This window comes from Epinephelus lanceolatus, chromosome 14, assembly GCF_041903045.1.
Source record: "Epinephelus lanceolatus isolate andai-2023 chromosome 14, ASM4190304v1, whole genome shotgun sequence".
NCBI classification, from domain to species: Eukaryota; Metazoa; Chordata; class Actinopteri; order Perciformes; family Serranidae; genus Epinephelus; species Epinephelus lanceolatus.
In genome coordinates this window covers 34,197,365-34,218,479 of record NC_135747.1, presented here as the reverse complement: position 1 = coordinate 34,218,479, position 21,115 = coordinate 34,197,365, and the positions used below count along the sequence as shown (strand labels likewise).

Here is a 21,115-nt window from a genome sequence, read left to right as displayed (position 1 = left end):
TAATTGTCTCCAGCCAGGATTGTGTTATGCAGGTGGATGGAGTTGAGGAGGAGCTGCCTGATGAGCTGGAAAACGCCTGTAGTGATGACGGTAAGGTGTTTAAATGCACACACACATATTCAGACTGACATATAAGCACTCAGTACTTCAACATACTCAAGTTAACTTTAGTTAGGTTGCTTCATTTTTTTGTTAACTGCTCATTTTAGTTGTTTTCTGTTGTCTTCAGATGACTCAGATTGTTCGTCCATCAACGGTACCTCATCCACAGCATCCATCGGACTCCTCTCTAGGTAAGACACTCTTATAAACACACATACACCCATTTAATTCAATGTCTTTATTAGAGTTGGGCGATCTTGTCCATATCCTATCGCCTATCGCACATCAGCACAACCCTAGTCTTTATGTTGAAATTTGAAGTAATTACAACAACATAGACACTGACTGATGCAAGCTCTGTGGAGGACTGTTTTCTCTCACTATATCCCCTTTCACACATGCACGGCAAACCTGAAATTATCTAGACATTAATCCAGAGGAGTTGTATGTGAGAACGCAAATGTCCTAATCAGTCGGACGGGACACTAAACAGACTTTAAAACCAATATCCAAGGGTGAGGAAGAGGGGTCGTTTACATTAACACGATAACAAAAATGTCTAACTGGAGAGATGAATAGCTTCAAGAGCTTTGGTTGGTAAGCGCCAAAGCTGAAATAATTGGACAAATTAAAAGAATGACGAGATCACGTTGTTGTGTGACCAGATTACGAACTGGCTATGTGACTGTGGTGTAATCCGAGCATGTCCTGTCTCCCGCACGCTCTACCAAGTTGCCACCCCTTGCCTTAGCCATAGAGTTTTTCAAGTAGGTGAAAACGCTTCTAGTATAGACAATACCCTATTGTGTGCAACATGTGTGAAAGAGAAACTCCAGACAGTGCCTTGCCCTGATTCCCCGAACATTGTCTGGATTTCATATGAGGAAATGTCTTATGACAGTTTTTTCTGGACTGCTATTCTTGTTCGCTTTTCCTCTCTTGTAATTAATGGAGTATAGTCACTGTTGGCAGTCATTCACATGATAAAAATCTCCTACTCTATATGAATTTTTGAACTGTATCTTCAAGTGTCTTTGAAGCCCTCCCTGTGGTTTCACTATGGGTGTACTATTGCAGATTATATTAAAGAAATCAACAGCTAAAAAGGTCAGGATCAGTGTGGCTGGGTTGATTTTTATGTCACAACATGGTGTTCATCTATTAGTCTCCACCCACTGTATCAACAGAGTCCAGTAGGCTGTGTGATATAGAAGGAAGGTTATGGTATTATAACCCTAGTTCTATTTGCACAGGCGGAGCCTTCTACCTGGGGGCCCTGTCATGCCTACGCCACTCACTGAAGAGGGTATGGGATAGCAAAAAGCGGTGGCATGTTCTGATTGGCCTTGCATATATGCAGATATTACTGGGTAAATGCGTGCTTGTGATTGGAGAAGAGTGTTACCCATAGAGTCCTGTAGAGGGCTCTACCTGCACTATTAGAACTAGGGTTAAAAAATCGTAGCCTTACACCCACAACCCCTGGCTGGTCTCACACAGCCAGCAGCTCCGAAAATGTTGGCTCAAATTTGTGAACAGGTGTTATTTAGATAAGCTGATCACATGCTCTGTCTGTCCTGGAAGAGGGATCCCTCCTCAGTTGCTCTCCGTGAGGTTTCTACCATTTTTTTCCCCCCCGTTGAAGGTTTTTTTGGGGGGAGTTTTCCTTATCCGCTGCGAGAGTCCTAAGGACAGAGGGATGTTGTATGCTGTAAAGCCCTCTCAGGCAAATTTTGATTTGTGATGTTGGGCTTTATAAATAAAATTGAATCGAATGTTTGGAATCTAAATGGTCACTTTATCACCTAAAAAATTAAACTTTAAGCTTTTTTTAAGCTATGTCAAGCAACTGATGATGAAACTTGCAACTCTTAGCAAAGTAATGGCACTTCTGCTCCAAAACAGAAGTAAGATTACAAAATGACACAATGTGGAGATGACCTAATTCAGGTTCAATAAGGTCAATACTCCTCATGTAGTGTACTTAAAAACTATAACAGCTAACACTGCAGGTCAAAATGTCCGTGTCCTTTTCTTGGACCGTCCAACATCTAAGCCTGATTTCTACTTGGTCTCCAAGTGTGACATAAAACCTAGTATATCCATCAGATCCTGTGGACCCTTTCTCTCCCTCTCTTTCATTCTCTCTCAGTGTGATTGTGAAAAGAGGCTGAAAGCAGCAGAGCGTGGTGGAAAGGTCTGCTGCATTGTGCATCATATTGTTCTCCACTGTGATGCCTCAATAATAGAACTCCCTACCAAAGACTCGGAGCTGATTCTCTGTTAAAATGGCCTGGATAGGGGCCGCTATTGTCACCTTTTTTTCCCTCAACCAGCTGATTTGTTTATGTGTTCATTTACATACACCCCATCACCTCCCCACCCTTTCCTGAAAGCTATAGCTCCTGTATGTCCACTATAGTGTTAAGTTAGCCCAGGCTAGCTGTAATACCAATGTATACATGTTGGTGGTGGAGGGGTTTTGTTTAAGAGGAAAGATCTGCAAGAGGATAGCACCATTCCTGTGTCCTTCATCCATCTGTTTATCCACCTTCCCTTTCTTCCTATATGACTGTCATGTGAGTGGTTTTTAAAAATTTATTTGGTGTGTGAATTCTTGTTGGTTTTATTTTGAAATGTTGGACTTTATTACAACTGCCTGTTTGAGGAAAAACTATTTTCATTTGTTTAAATGTACATGTCACTGGTACAATTGCCTCTCATCTTACAGTGTCATTTTCTGAGGTTACTTATGTCTTTGCTAGCTCTCCACTGGCTAATTTGCCTTTTCTCTGTGAATAGTATTATCAAAATCTGTGGGAACATTAATTTCAGGTCGATCAGGAAGTCTCCTTCTCTCGACATTGTGTTAAAATCTACTTGTTCTTTCCGTGTGGTGTCTCTAACCTCAACATCTCACAAGCATCATGTTACCAGCACATAGTGCAAATGGTCATCCATTCATTCCTCACTCGACTTGTGTTACAAACTAGAGTGGCGACTGGATGCCAACCTCCGTTAGTTAGAAGTCAGTGAACGTAACCTGAGCTGCATTACTTTTTAATTTTGTTGTGAGCAATTTGCTCGTTTAATAGCAACAAGATAAGCAGAGCTGTGGTGCTGAAAGAGCAAGAACCAGACAGGCTTCAGGAGAAAACGCAATCATTGTAGATGGAGTTAACGTGTTTGTAACAAAGAGAAAGTTAATATATGCTGTTCACATGTCTGTCTGTAGAGTCTGTGCTTCATTAACCACACAGTTTGAGATGTTGCTTCTTGACAAATGTTTCTCGGACAATGTGGTTCAATGTATTTGTTGAGATGGAAGCTCTTCTATGAGATGGTACAACTACAAATGCTTTATAAAATGTTGGTTTTGGAGTTCACAATGTGACGTCACATGCAGCATTGTCCCTTTTGATATGAATTGCCAACTATTGTACCATTTAGCGATATCCCAAACAAGTTTTTTTTTTTTTTGCCCTCAGTCCAAGTCATTTAATTTCAAGTATCAGCTGATTTGCTGTTATTTATGAGGTATTGTGTTTCACATCGGGCAGGACGAAGAGTGGAGGAGAGATGGATAGTTGGTGAGTTTACAATGGTAGCGCATGTTGAGTTTCTGTGCATGACAGCTTTGCAAATAAAAATACCTTTATGACAGCTGACATAAAGCAAAGGATCAGATTGGGCTCTATGTGGCTCATTATAGCCGATCCTGATCAATTAAAAATGCCTCAGTCGGCCCAGATGCTGACTTTTAAGGTTGGATAGAAACATTCCTGATACTGTTATGATGTTGCTATGGGCAGGGTTGCTTGATTATGGCAAAAATAATAATCATGATTACAGTATATGTGATTGTGGTCAGGTGTCTGCGGCGATTGCATTAGTTTTTACTTTGGCAAAGTCTGAATCTCCAGTTGGAGGCTGCCTGAACGCTAGGGTGACCAGAACTCGTAAAGTCATTCTAATCAACATCTAAACTAATCTAGGAATGTTCGTCACATTCGGGAGATGCCATCGTAAATGAAATGTTCGCACCCTTCCATAGAGCTCTGCCTCATAACGAGAGCTCAATGGACTGTTGTGTTTCTGGTGGCAGCGGGTTATTTTTTGGGAAAAAAAAGTCACTTGAGGGTCTGCTAAATCTAGCAAGAAAGTCGCCAACTTGGCTGAGTGCTACGCTTTAAAGGAAAAGGGGTGCACTGCGTTCATAGAACGAGAGCATCATTGCGAAATGTAATGCGGCACAATTATAGATTTATCTTGATGATCTACTTTTCATAATTTTTGGAAGGCAAAATTGTAATTAAAAACAAAGTTTAATTTAGCACTCAGCCCTGTTTATTGGACCAGGATATTGGTACTAGATTGCTTTAAAGGTATCGACCAGAATTACCCAGTACCAAGTAACAACAAAACTTCTCTAGTCAAATGATACCTGCATTCAATGCTCTGTGTATCCAGATCAAGGAAAAAAATGACTATTTGGATGGTTTTGCTCACAGCCAATCACCACAAGCATTCCTAGATATAATGCGATATGTGATTGGCCCAACACTGCAGCTACACCCCATACAGTCTGTGGTGAAGTAGAGCATGGTGTTTTAGGTGGAGTTCAGTACAAATGCCACTAAAACATCCAAAATATGGCCACAACATGACTATGGCATCTGGTGGTATGTTACGCAACTGAATGCTTCCATTCACATGATGGATATGGACTGAAGTAGAAAAAAAAGAAGGTGAAAAATGAAGTACTCTGTGGGTATTGGTATCATTTTAAGGGTACTGGTATTGGCACTGGTATCTTAATTTTTTTAAACAATACCCATTCCTAATATTTATTGATGTGAGAAGCTGCATGCACCCATATTTGAATGTCCACTAATCATTAATCTGTTTTACTTCACTCTCTGTCTCTCAGTGTTGAGGAGCCGATGTCATTGGGGGCTGAAGATGATAGAGAGGAGAAACCAGCTTTGGTTCCCAGTCTGTTCCCCTTCATTCCCCCAACACTTTACTTCAGCACGGCCAATGAGAAAGGTCAGTACACGCATATCTGTTGTGTCAACTGGTGTCAATGGTGACTCATTCACTACTCCCTACTCTCTATGTAGAGGACTATAGTGAGGTCATCTGCAACACTACTCAGGTTGGAGCTATAACAGTAGACAAAGTAAATTAATGCTTAGAGAACCAGTTTTCGGATTACCGCGATCAATGTTAGGATGTCAGAAGACTACATTTCAATGTAATTGCTGTTTTTTGCTTACACCAACATTGACAACATGATTATTTTTAATAGGTGCTGGGAACTTTTTCAGTATTTGCATAAGGGCCCGACTGATAGGGATTTTTTGGGGCCGATTCCGATATTATGGAATAAAAAAATCCGATAACCGATATATCGGCCGATAAAATTTTTACATTTTTCAATTTTAAAATCCCCCAAAATACCTGCTTTTGATTGCTTAAATATAGCTCAAACACTCTTTACAAAGATATAAATTGAAGGAAGAACATTTTACTATTTTAAAATACTTACTGATACTACTGATTATCAGATATTGTGTGGAACAAGCAGCATATGAACAATTTGAACACAAAATATATCAAAAATATGATGTGCAAAAAGGCAGTAAACCTCTGGGAAATAAAATAATCATGCAAAGTCTATATGAATTAAGACATTCACATGTATGTTCACAGAACCAGAGTTCTTCTTCTTATTGCCAATTTAACAGAGGTAGTTTATTGTGCAAAAAGTAACACAAGGACATCATTTCTAAGTAAAACACCATAGTCCCTGCATTTTATTAGTGATGAAAATATAAGTGTTAACATCGGCGTCAATTGGCCAACTTTTGGCCGATTGCCGCTTTTTCTCTAATGGCTATAATCGGCCGATTAAATCGGCCGGCCGATAAATCGGTCGGGCCCTAATTTGCATTATGCCTGCAGTCCTGTGTAGAAAAATGTTGAAACATATCTTGATAAAATACACTAAACCTTTTAGGGCAGGGTGGTATACCGGTTTGTACCGAAAACCGGTATTTATTTTCGTTATGATATGAATTTTTCATATACCGCAATACCGGTGAATAGCCCAAACAACATCCGGAATGTGCGCAGCGGGAAAGTGTTTCAGCGGGGACCCATTTCACCGCTGCACACCACAGGCACGCTTGAGCGGGTGAGAGTGAGAGCATAGAAAAGGTTAGAGGCGAGAATGGCTGCCGGAGAGAGTCCTGAAAGCAAAGCAACTGTACACGATGACCCAGAAGAACTTATACCAAAAAGAGCAGTGTTTCCCCTATATGCAACTAGCAGCGGTGCACCACCGTTTACAATTCTCGGCAGAGTTTCGCCCCGATGCGCGCGACACACACACACACACACACACACACACACACACACACACACACACACACACAAACACACACACACAAAGTGCACACACAGACAAAGCGCACACACGCAGGTAAGCACACTAGAGCACGGCTCGGGCCGCATTTTCCTGACCGAAAACGACCCGTCCCGAGTCCGAGACAGTTACGGCCAGGCTCCACCGGGCACGTCAGCGGCGCGACACGTCTGCACTGCGAGTCCCGTAGCAGCTCGCCCCCACGGTTAATCAATTACAGCGGCTCCACCAGCAACGGGAGCGGCACGACAACCCCCGTCTGTCGCACAACAATTCTCTATTTTACGCGGCTCTTCTATTTTGTCGCGCTACGCTCCCCTATGCGACCCTCCAGCAGATAAAAACTACATGAAATAGTGTGCTAAACGTGCACAATGTATTTTTAAATGAATAAACCATTATCAGAGGTGATATGTGATGATTTTTTTCCATGCATTTACCCATGGTTATCCATCACATTGTGTAAATGTCCGTGGCGGACATTTGAATGCGAGTAGATGACAAACAGTACAGTAAATTTGTAGGTAACTCAAATATATGTAATAACTTAGGTGGAAAATGCTTTAACATTTCATGCAGCCTACATGTAGCCTCTCGGCTCGGCAAATGGTAAACAACCCCGCTGGCTTCTCTATGTGTCGCTTCTGTACGCAGTCAGTGGAGCCCAAATGAATGTGTGTTGTGTTCAGGCATTGTCAGGTAAATAACAAATTCCGGCACTTGAATAGGCCATAGCACAACACAGCAGCATGTCAAGTTGGCCGAACCTGAGCAAAATACTGTGAAATACCGTAAAACCGATATGATTTTTTCTGAAAACCGCGATATGAAAATTTTGTCATACCGCCCAGCCCTAAAACCTTTGTTGTGTGCTCTGCAGTGGAACTGCTGCCTGTTGAACAAAGACGACTGTTAAAGTGGAAGATCAGTACTGTCACTCCAAATATCGTCAAGCATACCATCAACAGGTCACACTTCAAAGCCACCAAAAGTAAGTACGCACACACACACACACACACACACACACACACACACACTCACACACACACACACACGTGTCTGAAGAGTTGCTGCTAGAATAAATTTTCATTTCATAGACATGGTTGTGTTTGGAATCATGCTTTGCACATCAGGCACACTTCATAAACATCTAAGAGATAACTCTGACAAGGGTCCTAGATGTTCAAAATCTGTTGTTGCACTGTTGTTGATACAGAAAGCCATGACTGGTTGGGCTGCTGGGGACACCACATGAAGTCTCCCGGCTTCAAGGCCCTTGGAGAGCACCAGAAGGTGAGACACTGTACATAAACTCATCACCCCAGATTGTGCTCTCAGGAAGCCTAAACTTTAAGGAAGGTATCAAATTACTTTTCAGATCTTTTGTCTAGAATCACTCTGACTTTGGTTGTGTTTGTGTTTTTCTTTTGTCCTAGTTGAACCACTTCCCAGGAACCTTTCAGATTGGCAGGAAGGACCGGCTGTGGAGGAACCTGTCCAAGATGCAGGCCCGCTTTGGCAAACAAGAGTTCAGCTTTTTCCCCCGCACCTTCGTCCTTCCTCAGGACATCAAGCTGCTACGCAAGGCCTGGGAGGACGGCGGCTCCAGGCAGAAATGGATCATCAAACCTGTACGTTCTGCTCCTGTATTATCATTTTGTTAGTTAACTTGTAATTGCTCCAAATCTGCGGAGGCAAAACTGTCTAAAAACTTGGGGAACAACATGTAGGATTTCAAAGAGAATCAGAAAGAAGGGTCTACAATATGCTTTTGAATGATGTATCCAGAATGTCAAAATGACTTCAGTGAAAACAGGTTAAAAAGATAAAGATAAAGGCTTAAGCCTACAGGTGAACCTCCACATCCCCTGGCGATCGAGACAAGACAATGAAATTAACCCCTTTCACTCTGTGGCAATGTCAGCATCCTTGGCCCACATTCCAGTCTTTCAGAGGCTGTAGCAGACTGAGTTTTAAAGCTAAAGTGAAGATACTGGCATCATATTATATAACTAGAAGACCTAAGGAATCCTGTAGTACCAACCTTGCTAGCTTGCTTGTGTGGAAGGGGGTTAGATAATGCTCCAAAGTCATGCTAAATTTTGGCAAGGGAAAAACTGGCATGGCCATTTTCACAGGGGTTCCTTAACCTCTCACCTCAAGATATCTCAATGAAAATGGCTTTCATGAATACCCACTAGTCTCTTCTTTACAGACATGCCCACTTTATGCTCCTGTGCTTTTTTCCTCATGCAGTATAAATGTGTTATTTTACCTGTTATATTTAAATATTTCCGCAGACTGGGGTCCCTAAACAGTCTTGGAATTGCATAAATTGTGAATTATTGAAAAGCTGAGACTCTTGTGGATTCAGTGAGCCTAATTGTATTCATGTGTGATGATGGTAGCACCCTTAGTGGCCATTTCATTGTAGTGAGACCATTTTTGAAACAGACTTCACTGTATAAAATGACCTATAGTAACCTCTGAGATAAAAACAGCTTCATGAAATTTTACAACCACGAACTAGAGACCTCAGGAATTCAGAGGATGTATGGCTTTCATAGGTATATTGGCAACAAGGTGGTTTCTTAGCAGTTTCCAAAATAGAGGTGCTTGTCATCCAAAATCTCCAAATATCAAAAGTCTTTGAAACCAAATCACAGCATGGAGTTAAAAAAAATGGTAAAAAATGCTTAAATTTAGTAACAAAATTGTGTGTGGTGTCAACCCAAAAATTGTTTCACCATCCTATGAGACGTAATAAAGCATGGGAATTGCCATCATTTACTTCAATCATATAATAACATAAAAAAATATGTTGAAATTTAGGGAAATGTATGTTTTGTTTTTACATTCTCTTTCTCCTCATGTCTACCAGCCTGCGTCAGCCAGAGGAATAGGTATCCAGGTCATCCACAAATGGAGCCAGATGCCCCGCAAGAGACCGCTACTGGTCCAAAAGTAAGTATCCCAGAACAGACAGTTCATGGTGTGAAATTTAGTATCATGGTACCTGATTCACTACGATAAAACATCTTTACATTGGTTGTGTTTTTCAGGTACCTTCACAAACCCTACCTTATCAGTGGTAACAAGTTTGACCTGCGGATTTACGTCTACGTGACCTCCTATGAGCCGCTCAGAATTTATATCTTCTCTGACGGATTGGTCCGTTTTGCCAGCTGCAAGTGAGTTTTGATTTCAACCGCAGCAGTAAAAAGGCCAAATACTATATAAAAATATGATCTAAATATCAACATGGCTGATTGGTGACACTTTGAATTAAATGTTTTGCAAAAAGCTGATGATGAAAGCCGATTTCATATTTGAGATAATTCCACTTCTGTGTTTCTGTATTTTAGGTATTCGTCTTCCATGAAGACTCTGGGAAACAAGTTCATGCACCTGACCAACTACAGCGTCAACAAGAAAAACTCTGAATACCAGTCAAACAGCGACGACAAGGCCTGCCAGGGACACAAATGGTGTGTATGTTTGTGAATGTTAAAAACAAATCTGTGACACATCTTTGCTACTATGATATGTCTGGTGTCTGGATACGTGTTCCCCAACTCCAACAAAATGTGTTTGTGTATGTTTTCAGGACTCTGAAGGCCTTGTGGCAGTATCTTGGTTCTAAGGGAGTCAACACCACTCTGATCTGGGAGAAGATTAAAGACATTGTGATCAAAACCATCATTGCGTAAGTTTGTCCATTCAGACATTTGATAATATTATTCACAATATATATGGTTTTATTTTTAGTGGTTCAAGCCAGAGGGGCTGAAACCTTTTTGTATTTGTGCTGGTTAGTTTGTTCCCTGGGACTGAATGTTCAAGGAACCTGTTGTTTTTGTGGACATTATTATATTTTGACTGCGCCATCACATTGTTGAGAGGCTCGGGATGCTCAAACTTCCAAGAATTAGCACACACTTCAGAACAGGCATTTCATTTCTGCAGTGATTGGGCTCGGGAGTAGCCAGTGATATTTTATAATGAAATTATATTTTTCCTAAATGACTTATATAATGAAAATTGTTTTACCAAAGTTGCCAGTGGTCAAAATGGGCTTACACTTAACTGTGACTCCTTAACCTAAATATGAACCGAACCGTGACATCTGTGTACCGTTACACACCTACTAAACAGGAAGTGTGTGTTTGAAGCAGAGCAACAAATCCCTCACCTGTGGGGGAAATTAAATCATCTAAATTTTCCATGTTGCAGCTTCAGTTAATCTGAGGGTTTTATGAGTCCACCCTGACATTTTCTTTTTTTTTTTTAGGTGATGCAGGCACAAAAAGAGTGACATTTAAAAATATATAGATAAAAATAAAAAAAATTAACAAAAAATAAATCAATAAATAAATATAATGATAAACAAGAAATAAAATAAAATTTCCAGGGTGTCTGCAGGTCCTTAGAAAGTCTTAAAATGTACTTAGTTTTATTTTGGGCCTTAAAAGTAATGTAATGAAATTGAATTGAATTTGTGAGGTCCATTTTATCTAATTTCATTCATCCATCTTAATTTATTTATTTTTTTTGTCAAAATGAGACAAGCCCCTCTGCCTGAAAGTGAAGTCCACATATATGATGGTACAATTCTTCAAACCCATCACTGAACCTAATAACATCTTTGTACTTGATAACTTGCATTGTCCTGTTGGCAAATTGTAGATTAACCCAACTCTCTCTCATAATCATATTCCTACATAAAACATACCACTGCACGGGACCATATATATATTCTACTTACCTTTATACTTACCTGCAGTGCTTGAATAAAAAAAGATGATTTGTCCAAAAATGTGTATTAAATTTAGTTATAAATAATCGTAAAGGTCTTAAAAAGCATTCAGTTTAAGTGTCTGATACCTGTAGACCCCCTGACGTTGAGGAGACTGTAGAGGTAGGGAGTCTGGGAAAAGTCTGTGAGCCTAATAGGTAAATGATTATAGATGCTGTTAGAGAAGTAACTTTAAAATAATGATGAAATAATTTTGTTCCAGCAGCAGTCAGATGTTTTAATGAACACTTTTAGATGTGGTCTCAGCTGTCATTTATTTGTTGATTCTTGCATTTATTGCGTTCGGTGAATGTACTGTGAGCATTGTTGTCTGTACGAGGTGCGTTGCTTATGGTGGCAAATGAGTTTTCATCTTAATCTCCTGTGTGTTGGTTTTCAGGTCAGAGCCATACGTTAACAGCCTGCTGAAGATGCACGTCCGGACACCTTACAGCTGCCACGAGCTGTTTGGCTTTGACATCATGCTGGATGAGAAGCTCAAACCCTGGATCCTGGAGGTCAACATATCACCAAGGTAACAAACACACACACCCCCACACACCCACACACACACACACACACATATGTATGTATGTATATATATATATATATATATATATATATATATATATATATATATATATAAACACATACAGGTTTTCAAACTGCATCTTGTAACTGTTGTGTTTCGGGTCCAGCCTCCACTCCAACACAGCGCTGGATGTTTCGGTCAAAGGTCAGATGATCAGAGACCTCCTGAACTTGGCAGGCTTCCATATTCCCCTCAAAGATGAAGTGGTTGCCCCCTGCGGTAGCGCCTCCAGCTCCACCAGCAGGTAGGGAGGACGTACTACAGGCTACACACGAGGTCCTGTGATTAAGATGAATCTAGTTAAATCTGGTCACAATCAAGGCACATATTTCAATATAATTCAATCCAAAAGCCGTTTCTCACCAGTGCTGTGCAGGAATAAAGAAAATACGCATGCAAGTTTTTAGTATGACAACTATACACTGCAGGTCTAGTGCAAATTATCCACAGGGGTGTGCAGGCATTGATTAAAAACCCACAAACTCTGTTTTAATAAATTTCTGCGCAGATTTCTCTGGCAAAAATCTGTGTTTGGTGTGAAACAGCTATAACTGGAACTACAACCTCTCCTCTGTGTATGTGTGTGTGTGTGTGTGTGTGTGTGTAGTCTGAGTGGGGGGAGCAGGGAGAAGACCAAGCTGGATCTGTCTGCTGATGAGAAGGTCAAACGGGCCTTTTACCTCACGCAGCGCTACGCTGACCAGGTAAATGAATACAAACACACTAAATATTTGGACCAAATAAAGTGAGTTAAGGAAAGGCAGTATGTGCTAAATCAGAGATAAATAATGCTTTAAAACAAGTGCATTTAATCTAGTTGATAAAGTTAAAAATCTTTCTCAGCTAAGTTTAAGTAGTAAGCTCAAGTGGGTGCACCAAAGGCAGCTCCACATCAGAAATTTTAATTCTTGGCTATACTTTTATGTGCTGCCACCTGGAGTGACTGACTAATGCTGTGGATGCTGATGTTAATGATCAGCACTGGTGTTGTTTTTGGAAATAAAGAAACAAAATTAAAAGTACCAAGTAAAACTGTGTCTCTTTCCTTCCGTCTCCATCAGGACTTCCTCTCTACAGTGTTGGATGTCTTGACTCCAGAGGATGTTCGTGTGTTGGCAGAGAGTGAAGACGAGCTGAGTCGGCGAGGACAGTTTGAGCGCATTTTCCCATCACCATCCTCATCCCGCTACCTTCGCTTCTTCGAGTGTCAGAGATACGTTAACATCCTGCTGGACCAGTGGGAGCAGAAGTACTGGAACAACAGGACTAAAGGTCCAACTGCATTTTCTCAATAATGATATTGGTGGTGTTGATTTGTTAAGATGAAATGTGTTGTTTTACTTTTTACATGCTGTAGACCCTTAAACATTTGCAGCTTCACTCTGAAACCTTCTGGTCCTGTTGCTCTCTATCTGAACAGTTATTCATAACTGAAGGAGAAACACAAAAGCCTCTCTTCTCAGAATATTTTAAGGAAGTTATGACACACAGGACTGAGTAAACAGTGAAACTGCTGGGAGAGTAAATCCAGATTTTAAGGATTCTGTGTGTCTTACGTGCAGGTATCAGTCTGCTGATGACTCTCTGTGAAAAAGGAGTCCATCTTGGAACCAACGACCCTGATCACATGGTGAGAAACAGTGGCCTGACTTAATTAATTTGTCTGAATTAATGATGGATGTGATGTTTTTGTTTGTTTGTTTGTTTTTTCATAATCAGACATTTAATGGTGTGATTTGAAATGTTGAAACCTTTCTGTTTGTCTCTGTTGCTGCATCTGTGTGTCTCTAGTGGTCCAAATGTAGCTACGTGTCAAGGTTTGGACCCCACAGACAAGAGCCTGTTGGCCCATTGAGATCCAGGTACACACACACACACACACACACACACACACACATACACACAACATGAAAACAAGTTGCAGGTGGCCCTAACAGATAAGTCGGTTAGAGTTAGGATTGATTATATGCTCGTAAATTAACCACTCCACTCTCTTGTCTTGTTCTCAGGGTGGTGGTCACCCATCAGCACCACTCCCAACGGGATGATGATGATGACGAAGGTTCAGACAGGGAGGCTGCTTCAGTCTCCAGCCTGCCTGTTACACCAAGTCCTGGATCCAGTGTCACCAGCAGTGCCTGTGCAAGCCCTCAGCCCAGCCTCAGCCAGAGCCTCCTGCCCCATCAGTTCACCTCGCTCTGAGACTCGGTTTGCTAACACAGTGTTCAGCACCCAGAACAGACACAGAGTTTAGGGTCCGTGAGTCTTAAACTCCTCTCACACACCCCTCTATTGATCTTACATGTCGAACAGCTGGAGGAATATACTAAAATCTGTAAGCTTGAGCCCAACCTGAACAAACACTGTAGAACAGAGTGGACTTTGGTCTCTAACAGAATTATAGATGGCTATTAATAGGAAGTACTACAGTAACTATATACAGATTTGATTTAGTGCAGAAAATGGTGGCAGAAATGTTTTGAATGCTTGATATTTAACACAGCAGTCAGTTAATGGTGGCGTACGGTTTCTAATCTTTCTAATAACAGTGATTGTTATGTTTTATCTAATTAACTACAACTCATTAACATGCCAACGATTGTCAGACTGTAGATGAAATGTATTCTGAGCTTCGTAGCAGCCAATGATTTCAATTAATTCTGTGCGATGTAAAAATAGTCCTGCAGAAACATAAATCATGCTGGAGATACATGATCACTCACAGTGAACTTCCTGTTTGTCAAATTTACATTGTTACATGTCTTAACCAGGTGATCATGGTGTGATTGGAAAACAATAGAAGCAGACGTAACAGGTGTGACAGTTTGAGCACTACATCAGACCGTGTATTATCTTTATCTCATCTCATTATCTCATTATTAGCATGTGAGCATGCTCATTAAGGCCAGGTACAAAATGATACTGTACTGCATGAAAAAAAAATCAGCTGAGGAAAGTATTCAGAAGATGTAGCAAAATATCAACAAAAAACACAGTTGTCCAGCAACCTTGCTCAACTTTGCCTCAATGCAAATCTCAATGTCAGGCAAGACAAGGCATCGCCCAATCAAGTACGAGTTAGCCACATGCCTGGTCCATTCTTAATTCTGCTATTTTCACCGTTATGGTCCTGACATTAAAGATTTATGTGATAACTTATAGTCCACTGTTCAGTATTTCGCTATAGATAGGTATTAAAACTCATGGATAGAGTTAGGACACTGTAAAAACTTTGAAACCAGTTTTGTATTGAGCCCAACACTGGACTGTGTGTACCAAAATTTACCACTAGGTGTCACACTTGGCTCAGCAGCTGCTCCTGAGTGAAACATAATGATACAGTGTCCCAACAGCAAGCGAGCGTCCAACTATCGTGTTGCATCTTGTAACATCAGAGCTCTCTGTCTATGCTTAATCTGTTAAATATGCACCTCTGTTACACGCTTTATATAGTGACATTTACTATGGTCATTTTTCAGAAACTTTCAGCTCCCTGGCGATCTCCCTTCAGCCAACTGCTACCTTAATTTGGTGGAGGTGTTGTCAGTAACTACTCATGTCAAATTTATTAAGCAACCGTTCCCTCATCTATTGCGGCACTTTCAAAGCGAGCGACATGAATAAATAGTAACGCGGCGTCTGAAATAAGTTCGGCTCAAAATGACGCAACCTTTGCTCAAGGCCAGTTAGGACAGTTTTTATCAAAAATGTTGCCATACTAGTGCAGTTGTAGTTTTCTTGAGAGACTAACTCTGCCATGTCTCATCTTGGCAGAAAAAAACACGGGAACTTTCTTGTAAACAAACAGCTTGCATCACTCGTCACCCCTCCCATCCCCCACCCCTGCTGAAATTTGATCTTCTTTATGTTGCTCTCTTGACTCAGCAGTAAATAACACATGGCCTAGTGGCTTCATTAGGCCTTTTTGTAAACAAACATTATATTGTTAACCACGTTGTCATGTGTCTTTTTACTAATGCAGTATAAGTTTGATTTAGCTCTGTTACGCTATCAGCACAGGACGCTGATGTAAGCTACTTGCTTTTTTTGTCAGATTTTTTGCCAGAATGTGTCATAATGATGACAAATGCCAGTTTAGCCATTTTAGATAAAGTCAAACCCATTTAAGCTCATACATCTGACTGGAAATTGACTCATGGCTGTATCACTCAAATTAGATGGTACTTCATCTTCTCACTGGCACCTGTAGTCACTTGTGTTTTTAAAACGTGGTGCCATTTTTGGTGAACACTACAAGCGTTGTTCCTCACTGGCCTTAAGTACTTAACTTAAACTGTGAATACGACACACTGGGCTTCCTCACAACCTCCACCACAAAGCAGCGTTAGCATACAAGGCTGTTGGTTTGTGTGTTTGATACACTCACATTATCAAGAACAAAACTGCAAAGCCAACACAACCTTACAGAATTCAGTGGTCCAAAGTTGAAGTGACAAATGAAGACACAATACTGTGATTTCTCTCATGTCTTCAATCTAAGACTGTTGTTGGTTTGGTGTTAAGAGGACTGTTGAGCAACTGATTGCACAAGTGTCACATTCCTACTGGCCTTATGGACTCAAACTCTTCTTTGATGTGTGGGAGTGAGGGAGTGATCACACCAAGATGAAATGCCAGAAACGCGACGCCAGTAAAACCATTGTTTTCCTATGATACAGCGCATCTGACCGGCGTTCAAGTGTCTTTTTATACGGGCGTTTTTCCGGCGTCTTTTCAGACACACGTTTTAGTAGACGCGTCTTTTTAGACATGCGTAGATGCTGAAAAGTTAAAATATTTTCAACTTTTTGAGCGTCAGACGCCAGTAGCTAGTGCACATTGAATAAGTGCTTCCAGCGTTTCAAGCATCTTTGAAGCGTCCGTGTCTCTAGCGGCTCATTTCTGTGTGATCGCCCCCTAAACAGGCGAAGAAAAAGGGCTCAAATGAGGGGACGGACAGGGAGTTGGAGCTGACCAGATTTTGTGTGGTGTGTGTTGAGATCTCTGCAGATTACTTTAAACATCTTTAAAAGTGTCAGTACTTGATTTTATTTCTACTGGTTGGTGGTGTTACTGGTGTGTTTGACAAAACCTCATTTATTGAATGATGTTGACTCATGACAATTAGAGATACTTGAAGATGAAACCTATATTACTTGGTCTTACATGCATGTTAGCAGATAAAAAACTAATATTACCAGTGGCAATTGTAATTTTAACTTAGAGCAGTTTAACTCTGTCATATTGAAATCATTGCATAACTAATTTACTTTAAAAATGGGCTTTCTGTGTGATGATTACTTGTACATGAATTATATAATATAGAATTAAATAGAATATATCTTGAAAGCTGCCAAATCCAAGTCGAGCACCAGAATCTAACCCTGCAGAACCCGACGGTGTGTTTTCACAAACAGAAATGTATTTTAGAAAGCACCTCTTAAAAACTCATTCACACTGTGAGTTGAGGGGTAATTAACTGTTGGATTAGGGTTCGGTGTTTCCTGCTTAAGGGGAACCCGTTTAAGATTTCCTATTGTATCCTCAGGGGAAAATCTTGTTTTCAAAATGTATACATCTACTGTGAGGACACTACTTGAAGTTGCAAATGCTTGGGTACACTTTATCTTAGAGCCAACATCCTTTATGACAAACTGACAGGCAGAACTGGTTGTAGATGAGAAAGGTGTAACTGTCACATGAAAACATCCACTTCTTTCTTTGTCTTTGTCTTACCCACGTGAGTATTTGAAATTTTCCGATGTCATCATGACAAGACCCGTCACGATATTATCATTTTGAGACCATTTACTGTCAGTGATATAACGATAATAGCATTATAATGCGAGTACACCCTTTCAAAGAAAAGTGAACTTTTAATTCTTGAGAATTTTCAGATATTTTAATTGGAATATGAAAAAATATTTAACTTTTTTTTTCTTTTAAAGTAATCAACACCTGTTAATATATACAAGAAAGTATATATAAAATTAGTTTAGCAAAGCCTCAGGAACACTGCAGTTACCTCCATAATCTTGCTGGGGTGCTGCTGCAGTCGGCTCCCTAGGACAGACGGCCTGGGAGCCGGCGGGTTGCTGGTGGATTTACAAAATGGAGGATGATGTTGTTGAAGGGTAAAACTACATATGACAGTTTTTGACTCGTTGCCAATTGGTTGGCAAGCTAACAATTATCAGAACTGGGACTCTTCCATTCCAAAAGTGCAGCTGCAGGCTACTTGTAAGCTACACTGTGTCATCTCTGAAGTGTTTGCTTTGGACTCGCACAAGTAGGCAGGAGTGGAGAGGGGGGAAAAAAGGGAAAATCGCTACATCCAAGTCGTATAATGATCGGGACAACCCTACCGTTTATTCAGGCATCATGTTGGTTCAAATGTTGTTATGTGAACAAATCCTCATTTAAACACAGAGGGCAATATCGAGGTCAGTAAAATAATCAAGGTGTTGTCCATATATCGTACGATAAGCCGATAACATAATTATTGTGACAGGCGTGATTATGACGCCCTGTGTTATATCTTCGTGGACATGATTTGAAAAGTATTTTTTTCTGTCATTCCTGCTGTAAAAAGTTACAGAAACGTGTGGAAGCTAACTTTTTTACAGATGAGTTTTATTATGCAATTTACTAACAGATGCCAAACTGCTGTGCAGTGTCAGTATGTGGCAGACTTTTTGTAAATGCTAACTTTTATTAATACTTAATTATTAAACATGGAATAGAAGGAGAAATAAGTATATAAGTGCAGTAAAATTCAAATTTTGGCATAGGTCATTGTTTAAAAAGAAAGCTCTGACTGATCAGAGTAACTAGAATAACTTCATGCAGCTACTAAAGGACATGCCATAGACTGTGTAATGGATGGACGACATGACAGCTTTCTCAGAGTGAAGTCAAGACATCTGGATCGCCCCCTTGTGGTTGCCTGCAGTATAGGTCACAAACCCTGCTCCCTCCATGTTCGTGGATGGGACATGGGCCAAACTTAAAAACTTGAAGATGGTTTCTGTCATTTTGGGTAGTTCTTATCAGGCTGTAGTTTAGTTTAGTTCTAGTTATTTGATGCTATAAAAAGGGGGGTTTGACATCATAACTGACAGCTACGTGTGCTCGCTATCAGTGGTGCTGCTAGAAATTGGTACAGGTGTACGGATAGGGACTCGATACCACTGAGGTCGCTGCTGCGCAGACTCTGGCTCCAAATGATGTCACCAGCATAACATGGCAGCGGCCATATCCGAGATATTTTAGCTTTATTTTTGTTCAGTGGGAGGAAGTAGACATGTGTCGTCCATGTTTATATACAGTCTATGGGACACGCTAACAGAGAAGCATTGCTGAGGAGAAATGCTGTGAAATTCCTTTTATTTCTGTAAAATCTTGTTATTACTTTGTGTAATAATTAAATAATCTTTTAGTCTATGAAATTTCAGAAAAATAGAGAAAAAGACTGGCCTCCCAGAGCTGGAGGCGACGTCTTCAAACTGCTTTGACACACAGTCATAATGTTAAAACAGAGACTCAGAAAATCTTAATATATGAGAATGTTTAGCATTTTTACTTGATAAATAATAACTTCAGCAATAAGTGGACCATCAAAGGTTTTGTTGATTGATCAAGTAGTCAACAGAAAATAATTTTAGTGAAAGTTTGCAAACAGGAAATATGTAAAATATTGAATCTCATAGGAAAAAGTATCAGCATTTCAAGATTGCTTTTCAGCTGTTTCTCCTCCCCGTCTTCACCTCTTGTAAGACACCTTTCAGTATCTTCAGTTCAACTCACATTTCTCTGTCTGAGTAGAACCTCTCGCTGTATTAGGCTACACCCACACTAATACGTTTTCACTTTAAATGCAAAGCTATTGCTAAGTTTATGCCTAGCACCCAGACTACTCCGGCGTTTAAAATCCCTGAAACGGAGTCCTTTAAAAACGCTGAAACTCTGGAAACTGAAAACTAAATGGTGCTGTTTTAAAATGAAAACAAATTAGTGTGGATGAAGCCTTTGCCTAGCATTTTAAATCTACCATAAGTCATTAACAGGCCATTTCAGATGGTTGTGTATGTTTTTGCTAATTCTGGGTATGACATTAAATACATTATGTGTTAAAAACTTTTCCTATTCTGCAGTTATTTAAAATACAGGATAAATAAGCTAAAACATGCAAAACCGTAAGTGTTATTGTCTGTTAAACTGCTCCTCAGTGATGATCCTCAGGGACTTCCTCAGGCCCCTGCGACACAAAAGACGTGTTCATAAATGACCGTGTAAACTTTCAACCCCACGCGGGGTAATTCATTCATCATTCACTCATACTGGAGTCTTAATGTTTTCATTTGACAGTAGTGACAACCTGCTCTGACACATTCAGCTGATTTCACTTCACAGGCGCACCGCCGTCATGTTTGTTGGCTGCTTTTCAGAGTTTATATATAATATAAATTTAATTAATAACTCTGCATTTGAGGTTGTTTTTAACATAACAGAAATGTATTAAGTAATGGGATATGGTCATATTTTTTAACTAACTTGACAATTGTAAAATGTCCACATCAAAGGGCTCTATGAGTTGCTCAGGATGACAGTTTCAAAATAAAAGTTATTTGTGGTACAAGTCTCATGTTTGAGTCTTTGATGATGTGATTTAAACATTTTCAGTTTACAGTGTAAACAAGGATGTTTCTCTCTTACTTCTTGTGTGTTATATACTTTGAATCAGCGGGGACTACTTTGATTGTCTGCTTTAAAGAGATGCACAGTAATACAAGACTGATATTAGTCCTCTAGTATATCACTTTCAATGTTTATTTTAGGCTCCATTCTGCCCTCACTCGTGAACAAGACCCAGGCATACTTGATCTCCCTCATCTGAGGCAGTAACTCCCAACCTTGAGGGTGCAGTCCACCATTTTTCAGCAGAGAACCACAGCCTCAGATTTGGAGGTGCTGACTTTCATCCAAACTGCTTCAAACTCTGCTGCAAAAAGCCCCAGTGCCTGCTGGAGGTCACGATGTGATGAAGCATACAGAACCACATCATCTGCATAAAGCAGAGACGCATTTCTAAGGTCACCAAATCGGATCCCTTCCTCCCCCTTCTGCACCTTGAGAAGCAAAGCTTTTGATTTACCGGTCTATCTACGTCCCAGCCCTCTCCTATGGTAGCGGAAGA

General features: G+C 40.3%; 1 protein-coding gene across 1 annotated transcript in view; it reads left to right on the top strand.

Annotated features, from left to right (window-relative positions):
- Positions 1-20,563, top strand: part of ttll4 (tubulin tyrosine ligase-like family, member 4) — a 28,016-nt gene extending 7,453 nt beyond the window's left edge. The window contains exons 5-21 of the mRNA XM_033617289.2: positions 14-90; positions 230-293; positions 5,033-5,151; positions 7,413-7,523; positions 7,749-7,825; positions 7,969-8,163; positions 9,414-9,496; positions 9,595-9,723; positions 9,898-10,020; positions 10,140-10,238; positions 11,728-11,862; positions 12,026-12,163; positions 12,527-12,623; positions 12,981-13,191; positions 13,482-13,549; positions 13,711-13,781; positions 13,929-20,563. Of these exons, the coding sequence (XP_033473180.1) occupies positions 14-90; positions 230-293; positions 5,033-5,151; positions 7,413-7,523; positions 7,749-7,825; positions 7,969-8,163; positions 9,414-9,496; positions 9,595-9,723; positions 9,898-10,020; positions 10,140-10,238; positions 11,728-11,862; positions 12,026-12,163; positions 12,527-12,623; positions 12,981-13,191; positions 13,482-13,549; positions 13,711-13,781; positions 13,929-14,121 (1,990 nt within the window). The 3' untranslated portion in view covers positions 14,122-20,563. The remainder of the gene's footprint in view (positions 1-13; positions 91-229; positions 294-5,032; positions 5,152-7,412; positions 7,524-7,748; positions 7,826-7,968; positions 8,164-9,413; positions 9,497-9,594; positions 9,724-9,897; positions 10,021-10,139; positions 10,239-11,727; positions 11,863-12,025; positions 12,164-12,526; positions 12,624-12,980; positions 13,192-13,481; positions 13,550-13,710; positions 13,782-13,928) is intronic.
- Positions 20,564-21,115: the final 552 nt, after the last annotated feature.